This window comes from Ruditapes philippinarum, unplaced genomic scaffold (genome assembly GCF_026571515.1).
Source record: "Ruditapes philippinarum isolate M1 unplaced genomic scaffold, ASM2657151v2 ctg3365_1_1_1_1, whole genome shotgun sequence".
Lineage (NCBI taxonomy): Eukaryota > Metazoa > Mollusca > Bivalvia > Venerida > Veneridae > Ruditapes > Ruditapes philippinarum.
The window spans coordinates 1,703-24,469 of NW_026857861.1; the positions used below are offsets into that span (position 1 = coordinate 1,703).

The 22,767-nt window shown below is 33.4% G+C and overlaps 1 protein-coding gene across 1 annotated transcript; it reads left to right on the forward strand.

Annotated features, from left to right (window-relative positions):
• The first annotated feature begins 2,761 nt into the window (after positions 1-2,761).
• On the forward strand, positions 2,762-18,242 carry LOC132751267 (solute carrier family 40 member 1-like). The gene is made up of 8 exons (XM_060741422.1): positions 2,762-3,083; positions 6,422-6,492; positions 7,852-8,011; positions 10,801-11,046; positions 11,788-12,006; positions 14,440-14,766; positions 15,124-15,627; positions 17,411-18,242. Exons 1-8 carry the CDS (start codon positions 3,080-3,082, stop codon positions 17,734-17,736), a joined length of 1,857 nt encoding a protein of 618 aa, XP_060597405.1. The 5' UTR covers positions 2,762-3,079; the 3' UTR covers positions 17,737-18,242.
• Positions 18,243-22,767: the final 4,525 nt, after the last annotated feature.

Sequence of the window (22,767 nt, forward strand, 5' to 3'; positions counted from 1 at the left end):
AACTTAAGATTCCTTTGACCTATAGTCGCCATATTTGGCATGGAGGTTAGTCATGATCAGTAGATGACCTCTATTGATTTTGAGGTCACCAGGTCAAAGGTCAAGGTCACAGGGACTTTGACTTCAAAGTCGTTATCTGCCCAAAAACTTTAGATTCCTTTGACCCACAGTCTTCATATTTGACATGGATGTTGATCATGATTAGTAGATGACCCCTTTTGATTTTGAGGTCACTGGATCAAAGGTCAAGGTCATAGGGACTTTGACTTCAAAAAGTTTGTCCACCCATTAACTTAAGATTCCTTTGACCCACAGTCTTCATATTTGGTATGGATGTTGATCATGACTATAAGGTGACCCCTATTGATTTTGAGGTCACTGGGTCAAAGGTCAAGGTCACAGGGACCTTGACAAAAAAAAAGCTTTTCTTCTCAATTGCTAAAGAATGTCCTGTCCGCAATGTATTGATTTTGACATTTTCACATTTGAAGCATGTAGAATACATAACTTAGCAATGCACTGGCTTAGTAACCTCAGATTTGGCAGGGAGGTTGTCCTTGAGCTCTAAATGGCCACTGTTGATTCTGACAAAGTGGTATGCGGGGGTATTCACGCCATGATAGTGGCAGTTCTAGTTTTATTGTTGTTTTCAATAGAGAAATTTGAAATTACATTTTACATACATTGCAGGCTAGTTGGACCAGTCCTTACTTTGAGATGCCAAGTGAATAATGATATGCAGTATTGAGCCTGAAAAGGTATATTTTTTAATCTCGATCTATACTTACTGCTCTAAATCTTTCCCAGAAAAGAGCATAATAAATGTTGTTGCAAATAGTGCAGTTAATCAATTCTTATAGAGACTTTTAGCAATTCTTAAACAACACTGTTGACTTGTGCACTAAAATGAGATACTGTGTTACTTAGTATATTTGTATATGCATAAGCATAAATAGCTAATATAGTTTGATGATATACAAAATATGAAATATAACTGCATATACAATGGTCGGAATTTATTCCCACATCTTTTTTAATTAATTATGAATTTTATCTTTAAAGGTGAACACAGCCACATGAAGTTCTCCGAGGAAACAGAAGCAGAGCACTGAAACAGACATCAATAAAAGAAATAGTAGTTTGAATAATCAGAAACATTTTATCAAATTTATGATTTGAACAGTTCCTCACCGACAGACTTCCAGCAAAATAATTGTATAAATAAAGTGTTTGATTCCAAGAAAACCAGTAAAAAACAAAAACTTGCTGTTACAAATGAATATTGTTTTTGTTATAGTGAATGTAAGATGATTGAACTGAAGGATATGTATGTTGAATTTTGTATTTTGCTCATTTATATGACTATGAATATAAATTAATAAACATTTTTGAAATTAAATTACTAAACTTTTATTTTATTTCAAGCTTTTTTGACATCAAGCAACATATATGCGACTTACATGTGACTTATATTTTACTTATAAGTGACTTATATTAAGTCACTTATATGTAACATATAAGTCACTTATATGTTACTTATAAGTTGAGCATATCTTTGACTTACATGTCACATATATGTGACTTATATATAACTTATACTTCACTTATATGTCAAAATGCCAGACATATACTGCACTTACATCTAATTTGCATTTAAAATACATATACTTGACTTATAGGTGAATTGACTAAGTGAAGTATAATCTACATATAAAATAGCCTATAAGTGACTTATAAGTGAATTCCGTAAGGGTTGTCACAAGGTGTTATAGATAGTATATAAATAGCACTTCATATCACAAGAACAATATAATGGAAATAAGTAACTTTCATTCTCTTTTCTTTTCATAATACACACCTTTTAGGGGCATTTGTCACATGCGTGACAGCTCTTGTTTGAATATCCATTTTATTGCAAATAGTGGGACTGAGTAGGACATAAGAATAATGGTATAAAAGTATAATTATCACAATTTTGCAATAAATGGACTGTTTAATGTGTTTCTAACTTTCATCATCTTTTTCCGCTTGACAATACAATTTTCCCCTCTCCATGGGCCCAGCCACCATTCCCCTAAAAGTGATCAATACCAAGTTGGTATAGATAATGCTAAGTTGACAAATACTTAGTATAGGTGTGAGTGGATGCAAACCAAGTTAGTAAAGGGGATATACAAAGTTTGGATAGATATGAGTTGACACATTCCAATTTGCTAAACTAAAAGGCTGTATTGAATCAAATCAAGTTTGTAGTGGTGTAAGTTCACTTTTGATACATACCAAGTTGGTATAGGTTCAAACTGAACTGAAACTAGTTTGTATAGGGCTCATTAAGCATGTACTAAGTTGTTAGAGGACTGAGATAACATGTACAAAGTTGGTATAGGACCAAATTGACACATACCAAGTTGGTATTGGGTTGAGTTGACCAATAATAAGTTAATGCAAGGCTGAGTAGAATTTTTCTATGTCTATATTGGTATAACTGGCTTAATTTAATAACATTTTGTTTATAATACTTTTTTATACTCTTATTGTATAATCTTCGACATAGTCTGTATACTTATCTCATTCAAATTCTAACGCATTGCCTACCGGAATCAGCCTTATTGCTAAGAATAAAACTTTACCGAATGCATATGTATAAAACATTGTCAAATGCTGCTGTCATTACGTAACGGGGAGGCATTAATTAATTCATCATACGGGTTCGGAAATCGATTCAGTTTTATACTTAGCCATGAGGTCGATTTCCGGTTTTTAATTTGACAAGTATGATTGATTGTTTACCTAATAACTTCATTTATAAATGTTAAGAGAAACATCAATTGGATTGAGAGAATCTTACTCACCTTGTTGAGCAAGTTTGATAATGCAAGCAGGCAAGTGGATTTGTCAAGGCCTGAAATGACACTTTACAAGTCAGTCGTGTAACTTCATTGATTTCAGATGTTCTTTTTGTGGCATTGATGGGGTGAAGAACTGCTAAATCATTTCCACATATGACCATGACATGAGCAGGTGATGAATTAAAGAATAGACAGGAAATACAAGGAAAGCAAGCAAACACTGGGAGAATATGGGTAAAATAGATTTACTTCCTATACTTTATCTTGTTGACTTGCCATGTTAGCTTTTTACCTCAGTTTGTAGTTAGGATTTAACTGAAGTATGCAAGTAGAATTTAACTTGAGCATGCAAGTGTAGGATTTAACTGAAGTATGCATGTAGAATTTAAATGGGGCGTGCAAGTGTTCCTGCATCAACCTGATTTGTGGCAAGTACGTGTCTACAGCAACTGAGGAGAGATTTTTATAGAAACTTTTATAGGACATAGATTGACATAACTAATATAAGGTCTAGAGATCTTACACACTTCTTACTTCTGAGCTAAACAGTCTGGTCATGCCTTGTGCATCATTTTAGTATTCATGTTTAGATAAATGAAATACATGTACATACATTTCATTTTTTGGTTTATATAGAATTAAATTTACACTGGTAGATTAATAAGTTACTCAACTTGCACTGGTATTGACATGGTGTATTTCTTCATTTCTATCTTATTATACCCCGCACAACAAAGTTGTAAGGGGGGTACCCGCACAACAAAGTTGTAAGGGGGGTATACTAGAATCAGGTTGTCCATTTGATTTGTCAATTTGGTTGTCCATCCGGCTGTCCGTCGTTTTTTTCTTGTCCGCCCAATAACTTAAGATTCCTTTGACCCTTAGTCTTTATATTTGGCATGAAGGTTAGTCATGATTAGTAGATGACCCCTATTGATTTTGAGGTCACCAGGTCAAAGGTCAAGGTCACAGGGGCCTTGACTTCAAAAAGCTTGTCTGCCCAATAACTTAAGATTCCTTTGACCTACAGTCTTCATATTTGGCATGGAGGTTAGTCATGATAAGTAGATGACCCCTATTGATTTTGAGGTCACCAGGTCAAAGGTCAAGGTCACAGGGGCCTTGACTTCAAAAAGCTTGTCCCCCCAATAACTTAAGATTGCTTTGGCCCTTAGTCTTCATATTTGGCTTTGAGGTTAGTCATGATAAGTAGATGATCCCTATTGACTTTAAGGTCACCAGGTCAAAGGTCAAGGTCACAGGGGCCTTGACTTTTAAAAACCTTGTCCACTCAATAACTTAAGATTCCTTTGACCCACAGTCTTCATATTTGGCATGGAGGTTAGTCATGATTAGTAGATGACCCCTATTGACTTTGAGGTCACCAGGTCAAAGGTCAAGGTCACAGGGGCCTTGACTTCAAAAAGCTTGTCCGCCCAATAACTTAAGATTGCTTTGACCCTTAGTCTTCATATTTGGCATTGAGGTTAGTCATGATTAGTAGATGATCCCTATTGACTTTGAGGTCACCAGGTCAAAAGTCAAGGTCACAGGGGCCTTGACTTCAAAAAGCTTGTCCGCTCAATAACTAAAGATTCCTTTGACCCACAGTCTTCATATTTGGCATGGAGGTTAGTCATGATTTGTAGATGAACCCCTCTTGATTTTGAGGTCACCAGGTCAAAGGTCAAGGTCACAGGGGCCTTGACTTCAAAAAGCTTGTCCGCCCAATAACTTAAGATTCCTTTGACCTACAGTCTTAATATTTTGCATGGAGGTTAGTCATGATTAGTAGATGACCCCTATTGATTTTTAGGTCACCAGGTCAAAGGTCAAGGTCACAGGGGCCTTGACTTCAAAAAAGCTTGTCTGCCCCAATAACTTTAGATTCCTTTGACCCCCAGTCTTCATATTTGGCATGGAGGTTAGTCATGATTAGTAGATGACCCCTATTGACTTTGAGGTCACCAGGTCAAAGGTCAAGGTCACAGGGGCCTTGACACAATAAAAAGCTTGTCCGCCCAATAACTTTAGATTCCTTTGACCCACAGTCTTCATATTGGCATGGAGGTTAGTCATGATTATTACATGATCCCTATTGCTTTTGAGGTCACTTGGTCAAAGGTCAAGGTCAAAGGGGCCTTAACTTCAAAAAGCTTGTCCTCCTCCAATAACTTAAGATTGCTTTGACCCTTAGTCTTCATATTTGGCATTGAGGTTAGTCATGATTAGTAGATGACCCCTATTGATTTTGAGGTCACCAGGTCAAAAGTCAAGGTCACAGGGGCCTTGACTTCAAAAAGCTTGTCCGCCCAATAACTTTAGATTCCTTTGACCCACAGTCTTCATATTTGGCATGGAGGTTAGTCATGATTAGTAGATGACCCCTATTGACTTTGAGGTCACCAGGTCAAAGGTCAAGGTCACAGGGGCCTTGACAATAAAAAGCTTGTCCGCCCAATAACTTTAGATTCCTTTGACCCACAGTCTTCATATTTGGAATGGAGGTTAGTCATGATTAGTAGATGAGCCCTTTTGATTTTGAGGTCACTGGATCAAAGGTCAAGGTCACAGGGACTTTGACTTCAAAAAGCTTGTCTGCCCATTAACTTAAGATTCCTTTGACCCACAGTCTTCATATTTGGCATGGATGTTGATCATGACCATAAGGTGACCCCTATTGATTTTGGGGTCACTGGGTCAAAGGTCAAGGTCACAGGGACCTTGACAAAAAAAAGAAGCTTTTCTACTCAATTGCTAAAGAATGCCTGTCCGCAGTGTATTGATTTTGACATTTTCACATTTAAAGCATGTAGAATACATAACTTCGCAATGCACTGGCTTAGTAACCTCAGATTTGGCAGGGAGGTTGTCCTTGAGCTCTAAATGGCCACTGTTGATTCTGACAAAGTGGTATGCGGGGGTATTCACGCCATGATAGTTGATAGTGGCAGTTCTAGTTTTGAATTTAATTTAGTTTGATTTTGGTGGAAGCTATAAACTTATAGACACACTTTCGAAAATCGTTCCTGGAACTAACCAATACTAGGGAATGATTGCTCAAGGAAACAAAATCTTGCCCCTGACGGGGTTTGTTCCCATACAGCTAGCAATTATTAGGTTACTAGTCCGTTGTGTTAACCACTCGACTTATGCACCACTTCATATACTTTTATGCAAATGTATAATTAATGACATAAAAATAGAATACATGAAATTCGCAATTAATAATGATAATATAATTATTCCTTGTGTAGTTAGATTAATTGAATTTGAGCATAGATTGCCTGTCTCACTTAATTTCTGTCATTGTAGTTGTTAGTATCATGCTAAAATGAATGATACAATTACAGTATATATTTCGTAATAATATTTTTATGTCATAATTTAAAAAATTGATGTTATTTACTGGAAGAGCTATTTGCTCTGCTTTACATTGCTTATTTTTGTAGGCTTAATGTCAAAGTAAACAAAGAAACAAAATTTATTTTCAAATATATTCTAACATATATAATACATAGAAGTTTTAATAACATTATATCAATTCAGCAAATTTGCTTGCTTTCAAACAGGTTCTGGAGAAGGATCTATTCCACTGAAGATAAGATTATTTGTCTACCTGAGCCATGCTTTATCCACTTGGGTAAGAAACTACTAATATTTTGTTGAAAAGGAAATGCTGTCCTTTTTCTTTAGCAAACAGGCCTTTTTTTAACATTTTGGGAATGCCACCCATTGGAGAAAAAATGACATAAAGGTCCAAATCAGGAGTAAAAACTATGAGCTTTAATAAACAGAAAATGGCTTCTTTTGAGAGCCTTTTAAGACTAACATGTATTCTGTGGTTTAAGTATTTCAAGAGTTTCCCATGTGAACAAAAATACTTTTTGAAAGAAATTCAACAGTAGTGTTAAATATAGGCTTACCTTTTGGAATTTAATGCTTCTCAGTTTAAAAAACTAAATGTTTTAGCTTTAGGATGTCTCTGTTTTCTGGCAGTACGTATATAAGGGAAAACAGGCCTGATAAAAGATATATGGATATAATTATGATGTTTTTTCAGGGCCTTCTTTACCTTAACCATGGATGAAAGAGAATTGTATATTTATGATTCACAAGATTTCAAAATGGCCGAAGTTTAGATATACCAATGAATCATACAGAAATTTGCATATGGATAGATTCCAGTGATCCCTGAATTGTGAATGGGTCCGGTATCATAAAAATTGTGAAAAAAAGCGTTGTTTCTTAACAAATTGTGAATATTTTAATTAAGATTGTGAATATCTTATTAAGCAGTAAGAACATACAATATTTTTAATGTAGTATTTACTGTTACGAGACAATTTGAATGATGTTTACAGAAATTACCAGACGCTTGTTTTGGTATTGATTCATCCCTAGAAGTTTCGTATTAAACAGTACGAAAATTTAAAGGGCGAATGCACCGCAAATCATGGTAGGCTAAACGCATTTTAAGATAAACAAAGCACAACAGGCAAAATTTTAGCATCATTATGCGTAGAGAGGAAATAATACGTTATTTAAGGCTTAATTAATGGGAATTATGAAATTTCATCAGAATTGTGAAAGGGTCCGTCGGACCCAGTCTGAAAATTGTGAAGGTCCGTTTGTGATTGTGAATGGGTCCGTTATTCAGTACCACTTATATAGGGAAAAAAATCGCTGGATTCTATTTCACTATTTACCATATTTACCAATCTGGAATCTAAACTCTTCAGTCATGTCTTTTTAAAAAAAACTACCTCTTCGTCTAAGTGTTAAAGTTGAACCCTGCTTCACTATTTCCTACATGGATAAGAATTTAACAAAATTAAGATTGAAGATGGAAGTGATTACAGAAAATACACACTGTACCTAATCACATGACTTATAGTGATCTGTATAGGAGAAAAAACCAATAGTAAAGACCTGTCCATATAGTAATTTCTTCATATTTCATTGAAAAATCCCAATCACATGTAGTTTATGTTTATTCCAGGGTGACAGGATGTGGTCATTTGGCGTGGGCTTGTTTATGGTTATCATATCACCAGAATCTCTCAGGGTAACGGCTGTCTATGGGCTCTCTATGGGTACAGCAGTGTTGTTGTTTGGAGCACTTGTTGGTGAATGGATTGATAGAACACCTAGGTTGAAAGGTTTGTTGTAATTTTATACTGACAAATTCAAATAACGACAGTGAATAAGTGGGAACCAATTTTTAGCTCGACTTTTTTTTTTTTGAAAAAAAAAAGTAGAGGTATTGTTATAGTCAGGTCGGCGTTGCCGTCTCCGTTGCCGTTGCCGTCCGAAAAATTGTACCTGGATCATAACTTTTTTATTTCTTGGTGTATTGTCTTCATACTTGGCCACAACAACCCTTGGGACAAGACCTTTCAGTAGACCACACTAACCTTGACCTTCATCCATAAATGACCTTGACCTTCAAGGTTAAAAGTCCAATTTTTGCTTGTTCATGCTGTTATTGGCTGTTACTTTGTTATTTTTGAATGGATTGTCTTCAAACTTGAACATAATAATCTTCAAGGATATCCCTTAAAAATAACCAGTCAGACCATGACATTCACTCATCAATGACCTTGACTTTGAAGGTCAAATTATTGAAATTTTCATTTTTTTGGCTATTATTGGCTGTAACTTTGTTATTTTTGAATGGATTGTCTTCAAACTTGAACATAATAATCTTCAAAGATAACTGTTAAAAATATACCGAAAGACCTTGACCTTCACTCATTAATGACATTGCCTTTGAAGGTCAAATTATTGAAATTTTCATTGTTTTGGCAGTAACTGACTGTAACTTTGCTATTTTTGAAGGATAAACTTCATATTATAACAGAACATTCTTAAGGACCAGACCTTGTTGTTTATCAAACCCAAATTTGCTTGGGCTCTTTAATGACCTTGACCTTGAAGGTTATATTACTGAATTTTCTCAGATTGTGCATTTATTGGTGTGTGTGTATGTATAGTATATGTATTATATATATATATATATATAAATGTGTGTGTATATATATACATATATGCAGGTATATATATAATATATATATATATATATGCATGTATTATATATATATATATATATACATATATAGATATATATATATATATATATCAAATATATATATATATTAAATATATATATATATATATATACATATATAATATACATGTATATAATTGCGTCATGTTTTTCTATTTTTAGAAATTGCGTCATTTTTTCTATTTTTAGAAATTGCGTCATTTTTCTATTTTTAGAAATTGCTTCATTTTTTTTCTATTTTTAGAAATTGCGTCATGTTTTTCTATTTTTAGAAATAGCGTCATTGTTGCTATTTTTAGAATTTGCGTCATTTTTTTCCTATTTTTAGAAATTGCGTCATTTTTTCTATTTTTAGAAATTGCGTCATTTTTTTTCTTTTTTAGAAATTGCGTCATTTTTTCTATTTTTAGATATTGCGTCATTGTTGCTATTTTTAGTAATTGCGTCATTTTTTTCTATTTTTAGAATTTGCGTCATTGTTTCTATTTTTAGTAATTGCGTCATTTTTTTTTCTATTTTTAGAAATTGCGTCATTGTTTCTATTTTTAGAAATTGCGTCATTTTTTTCTATTTTTAGAAATTGCGTCATTTTTTCTATTTTTAGAAATTGCGTCATTTTTTCTATTTTTAGAAATTGCGTCATTGTTGCTATTTTTAAAAATTGCGTCATTGTTGCTATTTTTAGAAATTGCGTACTGTTGCTATTTTTAGAAATATGCTTAATGTTTCTATTCATATATATACAAAATATATAAACAAAACTAATGTGACAAGACAGACCAACTAAATTTATAAAAAGGAAACATCAATATATGTTCAAACCTTTCTATGTTTGCGTTTAGAAAAAGTAAAAAGTCGAGCGTTGCCCCCGCCCGGCGGTGGCTCTTGTTTTCAACGTCATTATAATCCTTTATAATGGAAAATTTGTATTCCGACTCTGATACAATAAAATTGGAAACCAAACGTGTTATTTTCTATACAATCAGTACCCGTTAAACTGACACTTGGTAAGTCAAGCGCGCTTATATAGAGCCGTAAACAAAAGCCGCAAGGTGTTAAAAGAGGTATTGTAGTTTGGTCAGTTGATTGTTACACCTTAAATCAATACCAACATGTTGTTGTCAGCTGAATTTTGTTACACTTGCCAACTTGTGACTTTTTTATTAAAAAACTTGCAGAACCTCCAGCTAAACGTCAACGGACTTATTTAACTTTTGAACAAAAAAAAAAAAAAAAAAAAACGTAATCATTTTATATAAAGATAGACCTTTCATTGTATGTGCTTTTCATTTTATAAAGTTTTATCATTTCATTGTATGTGCTTTTCATTTTTATAAAGTTTTATCATTTTCATATCAATCTTTAATTATTTTAGATGTTATAGTTTATTAAAGTTGTTGTATTATGTGTAGGATATTTAATGTGTATAATAAAATGAACACATAAACACAAAAATCTTTTTCATTATAGATGTTTATACATAATGTTCAGATACCAGTGAATAAGCATATCATTACTTGATGAATGATGAAATTCAATATACTGACAAATTCGATATAAGGGAACCAACAGTGTCGTTGCAATGAGTCCTGACTGTATATAAAATTGATAGATTAATAGAATACTGTGTATGTACAGTATTTAGTTAAAAATTCTTGATTTTTACTCAGCCTTCATCCAAATTGGAGCTGATCTTGAAATGCAATTTTAAAATTGTGCTTTAAAAAAGAACTTAACAAAATGGGAACTAGAAATGTTGATATAACTGCTTGTAGCGGTCAAAAGTAAACAAAAGAAACTAGCTAGTGTATACAGCATTAACTACTGTTTAGTAATAAACTCAATTACTGTGTTTGACAATCATTCTGTTCTGTCTTTCAGCTGCCAGGATGAGTCTTATTGTACAGAATACAAGTGTAGTTGTCTGTGCCCTTATTGTATATACTGTTATAACATGGAAGACAGAGATACAAGCTGCCTGGCCTAACGAGGGACTTCTCATACTGAGCTATGTGGCGATCATTCTAGTGGCTATACTGGCAATGTTAGGAAGTATTGGTACTAACATCGCAGTACAGAAAGACTGGATTGTAGAGATATGTGGAGATGATAAAAATCTACTTGCTAGTAAGACCATTTAACCCTTAACATGCTGAATATTTTAAATGGACTTGTCCCACTTCCTTTTTTGAGTCTGTCCATTATTCATTTTAGGGATATCAATTTAAATATTTAAAATTTGTCAGCCAACAGTAAAAAGCCTGGTCAGACTGCACGGATGAGCAGATCTGTGCAGGCTGGCCTGGATCTATACTGATGGCAAAGGCTTAACGCTTTCGGGTCCAGCGCTTAAAGAGTTAATAATCCTGACAATGTCTGATATTTTCTGGTTGTTAGTAAACACTTAGATAAGTCGTCATAAAAGACACTTAGTTCTGATCACTTGACACTAATTGCTTTACATTAAAATGACAGTAGTATGTATGTATGAAGCATGACTGTTTAAAATCTAGAATTAGTAAAACCTGAAAAGTTTTTACATAAGCACAAAAGGGTTGATGTTTTCCAGGAGAACAAGATATTTGATAATTATAATTTTATTGTGTTATTAAAGATGAAATTTATTAATTGCATCATATAGATCATATAGAGGATAATAAGACAGGCTTTCAGAGCAAATATTGACTATTAAGTTAGTGAGAAAAGAAATAATTTAATTAATATTAAGTGAGATCCTTTTCTGAAATTTTATTGAAAATGTTCAAAAGTGCCTCATCAGCAGAACTAAATATTGTTCATAGTATTTGGAATAAAAAATTTCCAAACATGGCTTGAAATTTTTAGTATAATAAACATGTATTATTTCAGGTATGACGGCTACATTACGTAGAATAGATCTCTGTAACAAACTTGTGGCCCCCATAGCTACTGGACAAATTATGTACTTTGCATCAGTTGGTGTTGGTGCATTTTTCATTGCCGGATGGAACCTTGTCTCAGTGTTTATAGAATACATTCTACTTTGGAAGGTGTATAGCCTGGTACCAGCTTTGAAAAACAAAAAGTTGTGGAATGGGGAACCAGCTGGTAGGTGTTACATGTCATTATTGGGCCCAAAAATATGATTTGGGTTTAAAATTTATTGTAGGGGTGTCACATTTATCTGTTTATACAGGTATGTTTGGTATTTAGTTCTTCTTCCTAAGAAAATAGTAACTTCATTGTGAGATATGTATAGTTATCATGAGTACAACAAATACAAACAAAATGTCATATCTTGTTATACAGAAACAAAGTTAATGCTTGATTTCTTACAATTTCATTAGTATTATTCGTTTAACAGGTTCATTACTATATTCCTAGAAATTATTCTGTGCTTTTTAAAATAGTGCTTTTCCCAGTGGCTACATTTCTGTGAATGTTTGTATTCATGAAAAAGTTGCATGTTACAATTCCGCAAACATTTGTAGCTTCAACCACTTAGATAAACATTATGTCAATATGATGTTCTTTGATATAGTATGCACAACTTTTAACTATGCTTAGCAGACACATATTTGAAAGTAACATTTCCCTTTGCAAAACGGTCTTACTGTTTTATAGTATCCATTATTTACAGATTGAATAAAATCATATAAAACAAGACATTTGCAGTTTGCATACTTTGAATGAAGGTAATTTTACTTGCTTAAAAGGAAGTTACAAGACTTAGTACAATATCAAATTATACCTATATGGATAAGCATTTATTGTTTATTTTTATCTGTTATATTTCAAACAATGAATATGTTTTCTGATAGTAAAGATCAATCATAAATCACATGATTATTTAACTCAACGTTATGAATTTAAATGCAAATTACATTTTTAGCTCGACTATTCGAAGAATATGAGAGCTAATGTAGTCTCTTGGTTAATGTTTACATGTAAGTTTTACATATCTCAATAACTATCAGAGATTTTGATTTGAAACTTCACATATGCATGAAGGGTCATAATTGTATGTCACTGACCAAGTTCCATAACTATCTTGCATTTAGGCTGATTTATCTCCCCTTTTCTACTTAGTCTCTTGGTTAATGTTTACATGCAAGTTTTACATATCTCAATAACTATTAAAGATATTTATTTAAAACTTCACATATGCATTTAGGGTCATAATTGTAGGTTACTGACTAAGATCCATAATTCTATCTTGCATTTAGGCTGATTTTTCTCCCCTTTTTCAACTTAGAAATTCATGGTAAAGTTTTGCTTGTAAGCTATTATCTCCATAACTACTGAAGGGTTTGTGCCTTTTTTGGGACAATTTTATGCATTCATAATAATAATGCAGTGATTTACTTGATAAAACATCTTAATAACAAGCCTCTGTACCTTTTCGGTCAATTTTATGTATTCATAGGTAAGCATTATTATACTCAATAAACACCCTTGTGACAACTTTTTCGAATAGTCGAGCCTTACTGTCCTCCGACAGTTCTTGTTTGAATAGCAATATGTCATCTGAATACATTTTCTTTTTTCTGGTAAAAGTGAATAATGTAGGAATGGAATCTTATATTTAACATATTGATTGTTTATAGATAAAATTTAAAGTTTTTGTCAATATTGTCTTGTCTGGCGGTTAGAGAGAACAAACACAGAAACCTAATTGTCATATTAGTTACATATATATGTATGCTCTTTATCTCAGTAACTTAATATTCGCGAAGGGCGTCCATGACCGAGTGGTTAAGGCCTTTGACTTCAAACCACTTGCCCCTCACCGACACAGTAGTTTATGGTACATCGGTGGTTCTACTCAGGTGTCTGTTCATGCCTGAGATAATGCATGGAATGGCACCTGAGGTTTTCCTCCACCAGTAAAACTGGTACGATGCCATATGACCTGTACTGTGTTAGTGTGACATAAAACCCAATCAATCAAACAAACAATACTTAATATTTGCGAAATGCTCGGGAAATGCGTGGACACTATGATTGCATGAAAGATTGCCTTAGGAAAAAACATAAGATATTGTTTCCTCAAAATTTTCTAGAAATACAGTATGTAGTCATTTAATTGGTTATCATTTTTGCTTACAGTGACACAACTAATTAATAGTAGTACAGTAGTACTTAAATACTTTTATACTCTGCTGTTTATTAATGTATGCAAAATGACATTTACTTTTTATAAAAAGTAAATGTCAGCTTGCATACATTAATAAACAATAGAGGATAAATGTGTTCAAGGTTATTGTCTAAAATGTTACTTTATGTGCTTTTATTGTTAAAGTCAAAAGTGTTTTATTTATGTGAGGGCTTTTATCTAAGCATGAAAATATATTAAAGGTATAACTTAAGAAATCACGTTTAATTATTTTGTTCATTGTGTGGATATTTTCAGCTGTGAGTTATAGTTTGATTAACCATTTGTGTGCTAAAAGGAAATGATAACAGGTGAATGCCAACAGTATTTAGTAAGAAATTTGCAGATTGATAACCCTTAAGTCAGTGATTATCATTTTTCTTTAGAACAAGAAATGGAAACACTTAAAAGTAACCAAGGAGATGACCTTGATGTTGAAGGTCATGACCCAATTACCAGTAGCAACAGTATTGGTGATGCAGAAAAACTAAATGAAGATGCAAGTGTTGCTACTGATGAAGAGACTAAGCTAAAGAATGAAACAGAGCAAAAGAAAGAGAAGAAAAAGGACCCATTCTGGATAAAGATGTTTTCAGGATTTATTATTTTGTATCGTGGATGGAAGACCTACATTAAATACGATGAAGCATTTGCTGGTCTTGGACTAGCAGCACTCTACATGACAGTGCTGGGTTTTGACAATATTACCGTTGGTAAATATAAAAACCTTTGTTCTGTTACTATATATGTAAAAAGATTTCTCACTGGATGCCTATTGGTTGTCAGGAGTTCATTTGAACCATTGACCTGAAGAAAAACTTAAAAATGTTTTGTTGTAATTTCATTAAGAAGGATGCTAGTTCTCTATGAAAAAATTAAAATCTTTAGATTACAACTGTATGAGAAAAGATCAAATGAATTATCCAAAACAAACAAAAGGGAAGTAGTTAAGTCATATCTTTAAAAAAACGATGTTATTGGTACTTGGTGAAATTTGCTGACTTCTTTTAAAGAGCAAAACATTACAGCAAATTTTCTTTACTATAAGGGATTGTTAATATTTATTTCAGGTTTCGCTTACACACAAGGTATTAACGAGTCAATTATGGGCGTAGCCATGGCAGCAGGAGCTATCACAGGGATTGTAGGAACATTTCTATATCCTTTCATAGGTAAACGCATTGGACTGGAAAGAACAGGCTTGTTTGGCTTTTTCTTTGAAGTGATGTTTTTGTGTCTCTGTGTGGCGTCCATTTGGGCACCAGGATCACCATTTGATCCTTTCCTTAAACAATCAGCTGACACAATTACAGTTTGTAATTTACCCAGTGATAATGGTACAGGGTTAACAAATGGAAATTTGACTTCTGTGCCTTACAATGTAACAAATTCTGATGTGTTTAATAAAACAATTGGAAATACTAGTTTAAGTGTTGCTGGACTGCAGCAAACCATGACTGGATTGAATACTACTGGAGATCAGTCAAGTTGTGCTGAACAAGAGGCAGATAGAGGCAAACATTCCCTTATTTCTGTGTGGCTTTTATTGGCTGGAATTATTGGAGCAAGATGTGGTAAATATATTATTTTTAGTTTATATAGAATTATTTTAGTTTAATTGTGTAGGAAGCTATGAACTATTGTCATGTCCCACTTGACAACATTGACTTTGGTTTTTGTTGACGTTTGGTTAAGTTTGAATTTATGGCCATTGACTTCCAGTGTCTATTCTAGGACGCGCGATTGCGCGATTCACGCTAGTATTTAACAGATCGCGCACAATTCAAAATCATGTGCGTGAAAATCGCGCATCTATAAAAAAAGTTAATAAAACCGTAAAACTTCCATCCCGCATTATATTTGGTTGTTTTGTTTACATTTACACCGAAAACCGAAGGGAGGTAACTGTAAGCTAATTATAATAATTTAGTACCGTATGGTACTGGTTACGTGAGTTGACGGAAATTGACGGAATGTTCCGTATCGACCGGAACTAGTGTGCTAGGTCTGACAGTTGGGCGCCATTTTAGTGTAGTAAATAATCAAGAAAAATGAGGCAATTCCTAGCTTGGCTACGATCTATACGTGAAAGATACTTCGATTATTTGTATTGCTAATCCCTTTATAATCAATCGCGGCAGTTCTGTAATAATTTGTTTTCGTTTAAAAATTCAGGGGGGACAACTTCTGCTGCCTTAAATAAATATTATCGTTTTAATTATTTCATCGGTGTAAACTTAATGCAGACGATTTAACATTGGCAGTTTATATTGGCACCCTTTGATTTTGAAAATCGCCCCCTTTTTTGAAATGGAGGGGGGAAAATCACCCCTATTTTTCAATTCCTAGAATAGACACTGACTTCAATACTGACAATCCTTTTCTGTTAAAATTTCTTATGTGAATACACATTGATGGATTCTACCTGCCATTTCCTTTCTCATTACTTAAGGTCAAAAGTCAAGGTCACTGTGACCTGTAAAAACAAAACATAAAATTGGACATTGAATCAAAGTGCATTGACCTTGGAACTTGAAAATGTGTATGTAAATGCATCTTTATTAGTTCTACCTGCCACATCCATTTGCTGGTCTAAAGGTCAAGGTCATATGGAATGGTAATTATAAAAAAAGAAACTTGTCAATAAATCAAAGTGCATTTACATGGGAACTTCAAACTTTTTATGTAGATGCACCTTGATGAGTTCTACCTGCCACATTCATTTTATGGCCAAAGGAAAAAGGTCAAGGTAATTTGTAAATGAAATTATTTCTTGATTAGAAAATATGCAGTTAACTATCAAACAGAAATGTTTGTTGGGCACTCCTCTGAAAGTTCTTGTCCAACCATACATGCATACAGCAATGGCATCATTCAAAATATTAAGTATAAAAAAACTTGTCATATACTGATTAAAGTCTTTTAGATTATCATAACTTTTTGCCAGATCAAATCTTAGATATAACCATCAAAGTGTTGATTTAAAGGACTTCTGAATCTCATTTGCTTTCATGGAAATACATTCAACTTAACTTTTTCATATCTTAACCAATGGGCGTTTGGACTCCTGAATTTAGACATTCAGAAATAATAACATTTATTCAAATTTTTTTGTAAAATCAGATGGTTTGGAAATGCCAAAATTTCATAAAATGAAATTTTGGACTTTTTGAAGAAGTAAAATATTTACAAATTTTTACTTACATAAAATTTTATAATAAGTGAACATTTATTTTTTCATTATTTCTCAATTTTTGAAAATTATGAGGGAATTTTTTTTTTACAGAATTTAGATATTGTGTAGCATTACTTGATTTTTGGTCAATCAATGATTATTGCAATCTTTTATTCTTTCAGGTTTATGGATGGCAGATTTAACTATTACACAGCTATTCCTGGAACATGTTAAAGAAACGGAACGTGGTATTGTAAATGGCGTTCAAACTTCACTCAATAAATTGATGGATATGCTCAAGTTCATCATGGTGATAGCAGCCCCAGATCCTCATGTTTTTGGCATTCTCATTTTAGTTTCCTTCTTTTTTATCATTCTTGGTTGGATTTCATATGCTAAATATTCATATGGGGTCAGAGGTCATTTATTCCATTTTGATAAGATAAGAAAATGTGAATGTTCGGATACCAGAAATAATAATCAAGTTGAGGAGGTCATAGGTGATTGATATAGTCTTCTAATTCAAGTCAAGTTAAAAAATGATATATTTAAGCTTTCTGTTAAGGTTAATGTCCAAAAAACTTTAAAATATTAAAGAAAAGTTGGAATACTTTTCAACAACAAATTTCGATTGCGCTTCTTATGGATAGATAACTCGTGGAGTCATTTTTTGCTTAATCATCTCCTGTACCTTTATATATATTTTCTAAATTTTCTCAAAAACCTTCGTATATGTTCTCTCTTGTTTTTATGAAGAACAGATAAATCTGCCAAGCAGTTTTGTAGATATGCTCTCTTTTCTTTTTTACTTCTATTCACCATTGACATTAGTTGTCTGCTTATTTGACAGCTCTTGTTTTTGTTTTATACACAAGATACATGACATGTTAAAGAATCTCATTATAAAGTAATTATTAAGTGATAAGAATTGAAGGATGTTAATCTCAGGCACATGGTGCCCAATCACTGACACCATCATAAATATCAAAATGTGCTTCAGTTGCACACTCTTTACACTAGTGTTGTCCCGATTGTCTCTGAAAATCGATAACTAATCGGACCACCCCAAAATCGGCAACTATCGATAGTCCTTTTTAAAAATCGATTATTTTAATGTTCTACCACCGCATGAATTGCTTAGGGCGTAACTTTTTTACACGCGGTCAAATAGAAATTTCCCGACTGAATCTCTTTAATTCCAGACGATCCTAAAGTCTTTTTTTGTATTCAAAACCTATTTATCATGGTTAATACTACTTTAGAAAATTATAGTGTGTAATAACATAACATTATAAACTTATATATAATTATCTACTGTAGTTAAATGAGTGATCTACAATGTTACTCATTTATATTGTGACCTGTTGACTAGTACTAATATTGACTACCATAAAGTTGTATTATACAAAAATTGACTGTCACAAAGTAGTATTAGGTATTTGTGTTGTTTGTTTTGAATTCAAAGAGCAAATCATACTTTAATCTTGGAGACAAGAGTTTATTTATTCTCAAAATGTGGTCACTACTGAATAAAAAAATACATGCAAGGATTGGTAAATAGGTCCATAATAAGTGCGAAACTCGATTATACTATCGGCAGACAATCGATTGTGGTGGTCCGATTATCGATAGTCATTTTTGAGTCCGATACCCAACACTACTTTACACCAGTTTCTACCTGTAAGGTGAGTTTGTTCTTAAATGTTACATGTTTAGAGACTATGCTTAGTCACATATTCTTTTAAGCATAGTATATATTAACTATAGGATGCTTTTCTTCTTTACTGAAGAAAAAAAGCATTGCCATACAACGGGATCTCATAAAGTTAGATTTATTCTTGTACATAAAGTGGTTGTTACATATTTACTTGTATAAGATATTTATGTTTTACAATGATTTCTAGCTGTAGTTTTGTAATTGTTCTGTTGATTTTTACAGGTGATATTTTTCTTTGTAAATAAGAGTTGGCTTGAACATATATTTTATTTGAGTTCAAGTAACTATGTGATATTAAGTGCATAAGTGTTTAATTTCCTTTTTAATGTGATACAAGCTTTTGACAAAATCTTCATGTTTTGTCAACTATCTAGTCTTATTAAGATCAAGTTAAGATCATGATGACCTGGAGCAAAGATTTACAATAGTCACCACAAGTGATAAAGTTGTTCAACTTGTTTATACATGGTAAACTCTAAAATTTAATTTATTGTTGTTTCTTAATTATTTATTCTTATTTTAGGAGTATTATTATTGGATGATAAGATTCATAACTTGTATTCAGTTCAAACTTTGTCGTAATAGGCTAAATGTATCGTAAAAATCTTAATACATCTCAATTATAGTGAAGTTTATCTGGGATTTTACTAACTTATTATGCCCCCATTTCGAAGAAAAGGGGGTATATTGCTTTGCACTTGTCGGTCCGTCGGTCCGTAGACCAAATGGTTTCCGAGTGATAACTAAAGAACCCTTAGGCCTAGGAACTTCAAACTTGGTATGGTGATTGGTCATGACCAGTAGATGACCCCTATTGATTTTGGGGTCAAGGGGTCAAAGGTCAAGGTCACATTGACCTTGTAAGCAAAAACGGTTTCCGATCAATAACTAAAGAACCTTAAGGCCTAGGAACTTCAAACTTGGTATGCTGATTGGTCATGACTAGTAGATGACCCCTATTGATTTTGGGGTCAAAGGGTCAAAGGTCAAGGTCACATTGACCTTGTAAGCAAAAACGGTTTCCAATCAATAACTAAAGAACTTTAAGGCCTAGGAACTTCAAACTTGGTATGGTGATTGGTCATGATCAGTAGATGACCCCTATTGATTTTGGGGTCAAGGGGTCAAAGGTCAAGTTCACATTGACCTTGTAAGCAAAAACGGTTTCCAATCAATAACTAAAGAACTTTAAGGCCTAGGAACTTCAAACTTGGTATGGTGATTGGTCATGATCAGTAGATGACCCCTATTGATTTTGGGGTCAAGGGGTCAAATGTCAAGGTCACATTGACCTCTTGGGTAAAAACGGTTTCTGATCATTAACAAAAGAACCCTTAGGCCTAGGAACTTCAAACTTGGTATGGTGATTGGTCATGACCAGCAGATGACCCCTATTGATTTTGGGGTTAAGGGGTCAAAGGTCAAGGTCACATTGACCTTGTAGGTAAAAACGATTTCTGATCAATAACGAAAGAACCCTTAGGCCTAGGAACTTCAAACTTGGTATGGTGATTGGTCATGACCAGCAGATGACCCCTATTGATTTTGGGGTCAAGGGGTTAAAGGTCAAGGTCACATTTACCTCTTAGGTAAAAACGGTTTCCGATCAATAACTAAAGAACCCTTAGGCCTAGGAACTTCAAACTTGGTATGGTGATTGGTCATGACCAGTAGATGACCCCTATTGATATTGGGGTTAAGGGGTCAAAGGGCAAGGTCACATTGACCATGTAGGTAAAAATGCTTTCAAATCAATAACTAAAGAACCCTTTGGCCTAGGAACTTCAAACATGGTATGGTGATTGGTCATGACCAGCAGATGACCTATTGATTTTGGGGTCAAGGGGTCAAAGGTCAAGGTCACATTGACCTTGTATGTTAAAACGGTTTCCGATCAATTAACTAAAAACGCTTAGGCCTAGGAACTTCAAACTTTGTATGATGATTGGTCGTGACCAGCAGATGACCCCTATTGAGTTTTAGGTCAAGGGGTCAAAGGTTAAGGTCATGACCAGTAGATACTTGATAACCCTTATTAATTGTTTGATCACTGGGTCAGAAGTCATGCATAATAACCTTTTCATATGACTAATTGGCTGCTGATAGGGGGCATACATGTTTTACAAACATATCTTGTTTATCTAATATATACATGTACAGACAACTTTTATTAGATAACATGTATTTTGTTCTTAAATTGGCAAACATATAACCTTTCTGGGAAGTTCACAGTTGTAAGATGTGCGTCAGTATTTTAGAGCCTTCATTCACTTATTTCTTAATATGATCTTTAAGTCCTTAAAATACATGATTGACAGTTCAACAATCAAAATGATCAAAACAAATAAGAAGGTCAGAATTCATTCAGGAGTAGTCTTTTAGATAAACTTCACAAAAAATGGGTTGAGATTTTGAGCATTGTAAAGCTTATACATTCTTGAATTGTAAGGGAGATACTGTTGAAAATTGTAATACTTGTAAAGTGAAAAATATATCTAGTCATGCTGTTAAAACATCTGAATATGATGTTCTATAGTCTAGTTCCCGGTGATCAATTCACTTGAGCTTAAAGTTTAAGTGACTTATGTGATTGTCTGATGTCTGTAGTTTGTCGTTCTCTAGTATCCACCTTTTATGCACCCAAAAGGTGGCATAGTTAAGTTTTTGAATTGTCTGTAGACTATCGGGGCTATATAAACTAAATAGGGGGAGGGAGCCATGTAACTGTAAACAAAATAAAAGAGTACAATATACTTTATTTAGTTACAATGGCATAAGAGGCCATAACAAAAGAAATGTTCCTTTACTACATCTCTCCCATGAACCCTCTAGCTGCATCTATCAATGTCTGGTTCTTACATCCTACATTACCATTTCCTGATGGAAGGTTTGCTGTAGTGCAGTCTTCCTTTTTTGCAGCAGCTCAGAGATCAATGTGAAGAGTTTATTTTCAAAGTGACTTTTCCTGTCCTTATAGAGGGCCACTTTACAATCACTTTGAAATCTTTGGAGTAGAACCATTTCCAACAAAAGAATTACCTTTGTTTGTTTTACTTTCATATTTGTCCTTAGTTTCAGAATGATCTGTCTGTTCATCTCCTTGACTGGTTTTAGCTTTAAACTTTTTCCCCAAGACTGACCTTTGGTTTCGAGGTTTCTCCTCATGTTTCTTCTCTTTTAGCTTCTTTTCTTGTTGTGTAAACTCAGACAAAGTTCCTTCTCACCTGTAAGAATCCCAGCAGAAAATAGATTGTAAACCATAAGGTTTATTTCCATGATAAAATATTTATTTTTGCTGATCCTTCCATTCTAATGTGTTCTCATAAATTATCTTTAATTGTAAATTGGCAAAAACCAATTTCACATAGATCTTTGTAAGTGTGACAGAAAAATGAGATAATCTGGTAACTTTACAAGTAAATTTCCCTGTTGAAGTGCTGTATGCATTTCCATTGTAGATTTATGTTTTGGTGACATTGCTACCAGAACTTCAAGATGTAATTTATGAAATTTGAAGACTAAGAAATTATTGGGCCATTGCATAATTTTCCATATTCAATGTGGAATCTTTGGAGAAGAACAATTTCCAACAAAGAAATTACCTTTGTTTGTTTTGCTATCATAATTATTTGTCTGTAGTTTCAGAATTGTCTGTCTGTTAATGTTCTTGACTAGTTGTGGCTTTAAAATTTTCCCACAAAGCTGACCTTTGACGTTTTCTCCTCAGCTTCTCCTCTTTTAGCTTCTTTTCTTGTTGTGATTTAAACTTCAGACAAAGTTTCTTCTCCTCTGAAAATTACTCAGCAAATAGAAAGTAGCTTG

Excerpts from the sequence above, each read along its gene's own strand:
- LOC132751267 (XM_060741422.1), top strand. Across the intron at positions 8,012-10,800 it reads TAGAACACCTAGGTTGAAAG|CTGCCAGGATGAGTCTTATT; the intron begins GTTTGTTGTAAT and ends TCTGTCTTTCAG. Across the intron at positions 11,047-11,787 it reads TGATAAAAATCTACTTGCTA|GTATGACGGCTACATTACGT; the intron begins GTAAGACCATTT and ends GTATTATTTCAG.